Here is a 7,724-nt window from a genome sequence, read left to right as displayed (position 1 = left end):
TTTCCTTGAAATTGTCAGTAATGAAAAGATTCACTGAAGATATTGTTTCCATCTGTAGAAACTGAAGAATGTTAAAAGACAGTTTTTCTATCACTTTTCTTCCCTTAAAAGACTTAAAAACAGGACTTAAAGACAGGGCAATATCCAGTCCATCATCACTGACAAGAGCTGCAATCTTTGATTTGTGTCACTGTGGTTACTCTAAGTCACAGGGATGCATTTACAGATGTACATATGGATGTGATCTACAACTTCCCATGAGGTGTGATTTCTCCTCCAACATCATGTTAGCAGTGTAGAGAGAACTACTTCATTGCAAGAATAGCTGGAACATCCATCAAAGAGAGTTTTAAGCATTTTGCTTTATTACTGCTCTTCTAAATATCAAGATAAACTTACAATATTTTGGTATATGCATTATGATTTGCTCAAACACAAACTGATAGAGCTACAAGCGAGAAGCTTAAATTGGCAACATTTCCATCATGACTGTTATGTAAAATGACTTACTGCTACATTTAATATTAAATAGCAACAAGTAATATTAGTTTAACAAGTAGAACTACATCACTGTCTCTAAAAATATTGCCATAGTAGGACTATTCGTCTGGGTTCTGCATAATGATCAGGAGATATTCCTTATCTGCAAAAAGATATAAATGTGTTTAGTTAAAATATTTTATCTTATTTCCTGGTAAATGCTCTTTATTCATCTATTCTTTCCCAACTTTTAATTTGTTTCTAAAGCATAAACAAAAGTAATGACATTTATATATATATAAAATAGAAAATGTCAGTACTTTGTACAGCAATCTGAGATTACAGATAAAAAAATCCCTGTGTCATAAAGCTTAACTACACCATATATGAAGTATTTCAGTAAGCAGCAGATCTGCTTTCAAGAAGCTGGAAAGATGTTTAAACAAGATGAAAAAAGCCACAAGATAAGCACCTGGAAGGTAGCTCTTGTTATAATAAAAAACTTTTGACATCTTCTTTTGAAAGATCAACTTTTGAGCCTCTTCTGCAGGTGCAGAAAACTTTTCAGTTCACTCACTCACTTATTGAAAATTGAGAACCCCATCTAGACATGAAAAAAGCAAAAAATATTTGAATAGACTTCTACTGTAAATAAATTCTAAGCATGCCAGACTTCACCTGCTAGTTCTAAAAGCCCAGGGAAATTTTGGAAACAATTCAGTTGGAGAGCTATTTACCATTATCTGTTTTAAATGAACCATTTCTTGAAAGTCTCCAGTGAATTTAGTAGGGTCATATCTGCTTTGGAGAGTTAAGAAGCTGCACTCTGGCATTGTCACTTTCATCCAAAAGCAACTTAATAGAAATCACAGGTGGTTCACTTACCATCTTCTATTATAGTAAAATACAGTCAAACCTTTGAACAACTTATCTCCCTTCTAGCAAAAGCCTCACATTTTATCCAACTTATTTTCAGGTCAACATGTCTTAATGTCAAAAAATCACCTCTAAAATAGAAGTGAAGGGCAAATGCAGAATAAGAATCAAGTGCATCAGTTCAAATCAATGAGCAAAAAACATGATTTAAAAATGCATTAGGTTTCTCCTCCAAAATAGAAACCAAACTAAAATTTTAATCTCAGTATTAGCTGATGACTAATGTTACCACTTAATGACAGTGCCAGATTTCTTTCACACATACTGGTTTCATAGCAACATTATAAATAATTCTAGTGAGGAGAGGTAATGCATCCTGAGAGCAGCCCCTCTGCCCTGCATGTGCTCTGCAGGTAGCAGCAGAGGGGGGGCCCTGTGCAGCCTCCCCAGCCCTGCACACTCAGAGCCAACAGCATCCCCAGGGGAGGCTGAGGGGATCCCTGAAGCTCCCTCTCTGCTCCTCAGCCTTCTCTGGGTGTTTAGAGACATAACTCACAAATTAGCATCTATTTGTATTTAACATGAGTGAGAAACAAGTTGCCATATTCCCCTGGCTATTTCAAAGAAAATAATTATATCACAGTTACTGTGTTGGTGATTGTAGTGCACAGCTGTCTGTGACACAAACCCCACCTATGGCCAGGAAGTCTGGTAACATACCAAGTAAAAAAAAAATTAGGAAAAAAAAAAGATTTTTTTTCAATCTTTTTTTGAGAAAAAAATGGATTTGCTGTCTTTAATACCATTTACACACAGTACTTTCTCTCTCTCTTTATATATATATATATCTGGGTTTCCTGTATAAAAACCCACAGAATCCAGACAGTTAATCAGATCTAGATTTGTATGGTTGTTTCCAAGCTTGAATACAACAAACTCTGTACAGATTAAAACCCAACTTCTCTGGTTACATGGTGAATATATGGTTGTATTTTCATAGACTTATTTTCAAATTTCATTTTCTACAGTAGCCTTATTCTCAAGGAATTAAAAGCAAATTCAAAGAACATGAAGTTCTATAGTTATTTCAACAGAAATATTACCTGGAGCAACCATAATTTCGTATTTCTTTGATCTGATCCTAAGAAAGGTCAGATCATTCTGAGGATCAATATCTCTCACTGTGCTCCTGGCTTTCTTGGTGAGCTGCTGAAGCAGAGCTGCATACTGGACTGTTGTAGAGTTATCAAGAGTTGTTCTTATTGGAATTCCTGCAAACAAATCATTCTCGAGTAATCATTCAGTGAAGTTACACATTCTTCATATACAGCAGATCATAAGAGAAAAACCAAGGATTTCAGTTTTTTCTGCTTTGCAGCAGAAAGGAGTTCTGTTGATTTCAGGTATCTGTATGCTTTTAAAAGCACATTTCCTATTAATCAATGGCAATTAAACATTGAGTTTCCTTAGGAAAGCTTTCGAAGAGCCCAGCTGCTGTCTGATTCCAGTCTGTAGTACTTCACCAGTTATGGTGCTTCTCAGCTTAAAGTCACCAAGTTTGTGTCTTGTAAAACCCCCACTTTAACCCCCCCTCACTTGGGATGTGCACTGCCAGGAAGGAGCTCTCCCAGGGGAATATCAAGATGGATCTAAGGGCAGAAGTGCCACTTTTGCATTTGGCAAACAAAACCACCCTTGGAAGAATCCCTTCCAGTGAGCAGCAAAATACTGACAGCTGATAGTCCACAGTGGATTGATCCCAACTATGAAAAATATGACCACATAACTTTTTTTTTTTTGATGAATTAATGAATCATGGTTTATCAATGATTTGTAGACCATGTTTTTTATATTAATGGGGTAGCAGGTGAAACAAAAAACAGCCTTCACAGTAATCCTACAAGTGTAAAGCTGTTTGGCTTTTAATAAGCTTGTTTCACTAATAAAAAACTTATTTGACCTACTAAAAAAGACACTGGATTACAAGGTGTCAGGGCAGATTTCTCTTTGCATACATTTGTATTGTCTCTTCCAGATGGAGAGGATAGGAATAAAAATAGTGCAATATGACTTAACTTGAAGACTTTAATTATGAAAGAAGAATTAATATGCAGAAGTAGTGAATACCAGGTAAAGAATTAGAGGCAAAGGAAATAAGGGAATATATATTAGACTATCCTCTAATTTCCTGGGGAAGTGGTTTTTGAATCACTTGAAATCTGTGTCATCATTTGAGAAATAATTCTGCTTTGGTAGGATGTGTAGTGTAGGGGAGTGTCCAGAATTACCCGGCACATCCCTTGTGTCTCATGTTTATTACAGAGACATTGGAACTGATGTTCTAATGGAAACAAACAGATGTTCCCAAGCACTGCATTAGCATGAGAGCATCTATATAATCACAGCATTAAATAGTAAGTCACTTAAAACCAGTGATGAATTAGTGTCAGGTTCATGTGACCTGGTATCTAAATGATTGCTTAACAAATACAGCACTTTTAATAAAAATGGTAAATGTTAAATGATCCTCCAAGGTCTAGTAATAACATGAAAATTAGTTGACATTAGTGACATCCTTAGATTAAAACTGGGCTATGCTTACTTTAGGACAAATTATCTTTGCCTCTGCCATCCAAATTAGAGGAAGGCAAATAAATCCTTCATTAGAAATGCTGCAGTGTGAGCCTTCTCAACTGTGAAACTGATGAGAATTTCCAAATAAACAATGTACACTTAGCATAGGTTTCAATGAACAAATAAATTTTTGCTCTATTGCAAAAAATATTAGAGGAAGAAACTGTTCCTGTTAAGGAAGAACAAAGACCTTCATCTTTTTAGGGAACCTGAACAGCCCAAGTAGCCTCACCATTGGTTCAAGTATTTTTACTGCCATTGATTTAAGTTGTACACTTGCTTGAAATTTTTCAGTATAGAAATGAAATCTGATTTTCTGCAGAAAGATTTGAAGTTTAATTAGAGTGACCAGTGGTAATTATGAATATTTGGAGATATTGAACCTACTTTGAGTTTTAGTTTGTGTAGCCTGACTTCTTAGTGCCTTGAATACATTCTCAGAGTACAGACTTCTTTTGGCTTTCACATTTGGAATGAAAAACATTTCTAAATGATAAATTAAAACCAAATTTCCTGCACTAGTCTTGTTTGGTGGGTTCAGTCCGACCACGTTCTACAGGTTTGTGAGGATGAGGAAGTTTGAACAGGACACGAGGGCACTTTACAGCCTAACATAAGAGAAAGGAAAGTGCAGTGTTCTTCATCCTTTGCAAATCAAAATTGAGACAGAATGAATCCAGCCTTTAAAAAGCATGCTGTTGTCTTAACTCTGCACAGCTGTGTCTGAGCTTTCCCACAATACTGCTCAGTGGCCACAGGTGGAGATGGATTGCAGCAGTACCTACTAAAGCCTACTTGACCTACATTGTGCCAAGAAGTCAACTGTTGCAGGTCACAGAACATAAGCAAACTGGGTTCTTTTTCTATCAGATTACACTGGTGGTTTTCCCTTGAGATATCTATCAGCCTGCAAGCTTGAAAAGGATCATTTGTGTTATCTCAGTGCTTGATTTTGTTCACTTCTCATTTGCAGCTCAAAGTGCTCATTGGATCAAGTCAAATTCTATTTACTGAACAGATTCCAGAACTGGCTGCAGCAGTGCTTGCTCTGACACCACCTCAGTGAGCAGCCCTGTCAACACCAGCAGCCACAAAGCTGCTTTCCCATTCCCACTTGCCAGGCTGTACACCTCTCTCTTGACCTGCATTGCCAGTTCTATGAAAAAAAGCACTTTTACTTAACAAATTATAGTGTCCACATTCTCTAAAGAATAACTTAAACATTTAGGCTTCCTTCCTAGTGTTCTTGCCTCTTGTTGCAGAGCTGCTGGTAGAGCAACAGGCTTTTGGAGGAGTGTGGAAGTGAAGGAGGTCACCTGAACTATGGGCAAGGCAAATTGAGTGAATTGTCTCCTTTTTTTTAATAAAGGAATGATTAAAATAGATTAAGCTGAGCTGCCTAGCTTCTGAAAAGTGGTTTCTGTGCCCAGCTTCCCTTTTGGGTGTTGAAGACTGCAGCCAAAGGTGGCTTGGGATGAGACTTGTTCTTCCTCCTGTGACAACACATTGTGACACATCCACATTGTGGATGTTTAGCAGGGTCAAAGAATGCTTCCCACAGTAGATCAGATTTATTTAGTAGATACTTTTCTCCTGATGTGTTTGTACTATAACTTTTCCGAAGAAGAGAGAGTGAAGTGGTAGTGTGGTTTTTTTCCCAAATACAAGAATTATGGACTAAAAAATACATGCAAAAACAACAGTTTAGTGTTTCATGTTCTCCTTTTCTGTAACCTACCAGGTGATCATCAAGATCTGGTTCTTAAAAATAAAGTGTAGTTTTGTAAAATAGGGGGATAAGTAAAAACCATGTAACTCCTTCAGATAGGTGGAGATTATGATGCTCATAGTTATTTCTTCAGAGAAGACTTATGTCAAGGCTCTTGACTTGTCTGCTGTTAACTTGAATGAAACATTGCATCCCATGAAGAGCTTCAAAAAATGGCCCCAAACCAAATGTTCATGGCTTAAGATGAAACGTGGGATACTGAAAATCATGGTGCCTTCATAAAACACTGCAAGTGGATCCTCAGAATCCACACTTTTGTGCTTTGGAGAGACTGCACTCATTACCGCTACCACCTCTGTTACTTGGAGGAAGCAGAGGGCGTTTTACCTTCGGCGTTTGTGACAATAGTAGCGAAAACGCCTCTGTGGGCCTGAATCCTCTTCAGGGTTTCCTCCACTTCAGCCTGTGAGGAGAGAGGTCACCACAGCACCCCCGCAGCCACCGCGGGCCCCTGGGAGGAGGCCGCGGGGTCGCCGAGCCCGAAAGCAGCCTCGGGGGGCTCTGCCCTTTTCCCTCCCATCGCTCCCGACCTTTTCCCAGCCCCTTTCCCCTTCCCGTGGCCGGAGGGGAGCGGCGCCATTACCATGGCCGGGCCGCTCCGTGGTTGCTATGGCAGAGCGGAAGTGACGTCGGGAGCGGGCGGGGTGGGGGCGAGCGCACCTCAGGGCGGGCGGGCGGGAAGGAGGGAAGGAGGGAAGGAGCTCCCTGAGGAACCTCCTGAGGGAATGGGGAGCGGCGGCTCCGCCCCCCGGTGGAAATCAGCCCAGGGGAGGTGGGGAAGACCCCAGGTGGGGCTGGTTAGGGCTGAGAGGGCTGCTGGGTGCTGGTAAAGGCAGCACGGCCATCAGTGTGCTCTCTGCTCCGGGCAGGCTTGGGGATGATGAGCTCTCTTGGTGGAGTCTGGTAGGTGAGGGGAAATTAACGTGAGTTGACTGAGTTGTTGGCTAGAGAGGACTTGTTTGTTAGTTTCTTTTAATGCTGAGGCTGAGTAAATCCCAAAGGTGCTGTTTGTAGCTCCTCTTGTTAGAATTTTTCTTCTCCTGGGCTGTGGAGCTTTGTCTGCTCCCTGCTTTCCACTGCTGGGCACATGTGCTTTGCTCCAGCAGAAGCTTCTCAGTTGAGCTGTGCTGGGATCACTCTATACAGATAGATAAAGCATCTTCAAAAGCAGTGTTGTGTGCTGCTTTAGTTTGCTGGACTTTCCAAATTGGTATATCCTGCTTTCTCCAACACTCCAGTATAAATAAGTTACCTGTGCGTTTCTGTTCTTCACTAAAATAGTAAGGGAACTGATTTCATGGATGAGCCTTTTGAAGAGCCACCTTCCTCCATGCGCACAGTAAATAGTTGTTGATACATTCAAAACACTCTTAAAGGTATTTTTTTAAGGGCAAGGGGTTAATTTCACTGATTTTTCTATCTTGTTTATGGAGCTTTCTGGGATCTTAGAGTGATTTTTAGCTGTTGTGCTCCCAAGAGTTGGCAAGGTAATAAAGTTTGGCATTTTGGTAAGCCAGCAGCTCCTGGTTTTTTAAAACAGAGAAGTCTTAAGAATTAACAAACTAGTTATGAATCTGCAACCTAAAAGGACCCAGATTTATGTGAAACTTGCAACAGTTTGTCAGCACATGATTTAAGGCAGTTTACGGCCTCGTGTTGGAGAGAAAATAACTTCAGTGTGTGGGATTGCCCTATCTATTGCAATAATATTATTCCAGGCATTTATTAAGTTTCACTTTGGCAGGGGGCCAGCATAAATCAGAAGTGTTGAAGTTGCTGTGTATTCAGATAGGTGCAGAACTGAATTGCAAACCTGGCTTCTGAAGGAGGGGAGACATTTTCAGAAAAGTTAGTTGACTTCAAAAGCTGCCATTTTAGGAGTTAACCCATCAGCCTGTGGCCTTGGATGGAAAGTAATCAGGAGCATTGTGCCTCCAGGTGTTGG

General features: G+C 39.9%; 1 protein-coding gene across 1 annotated transcript; it reads right to left on the bottom strand.

The window, feature by feature from the left end:
- Nucleotides 1-342: 342 nt before the first annotated feature.
- DYNLRB2 (dynein light chain roadblock-type 2) lies at nucleotides 343-6,427 on the bottom strand. Its single transcript, XM_030457819.1, has 4 exons — nucleotides 6,363-6,427; nucleotides 6,107-6,182; nucleotides 2,460-2,627; nucleotides 343-643 (listed from the first exon to the last, which is right to left on the bottom strand). The coding sequence occupies exons 1-4, from the start codon at nucleotides 6,363-6,365 to the stop codon at nucleotides 600-602; spliced, it is 291 nt and encodes a 96-aa protein (XP_030313679.1). The 5' UTR covers nucleotides 6,366-6,427; the 3' UTR covers nucleotides 343-599.
- Nucleotides 6,428-7,724: the final 1,297 nt, after the last annotated feature.

This window comes from Calypte anna, chromosome 11 (assembly GCF_003957555.1).
Source record: "Calypte anna isolate BGI_N300 chromosome 11, bCalAnn1_v1.p, whole genome shotgun sequence".
Classification (NCBI taxonomy): Eukaryota; Metazoa; Chordata; class Aves; order Apodiformes; family Trochilidae; genus Calypte; species Calypte anna.
The sequence above is the reverse complement of the archived record's forward strand: the minus strand, read 5'-3'. Positions and strand labels throughout refer to the sequence as shown.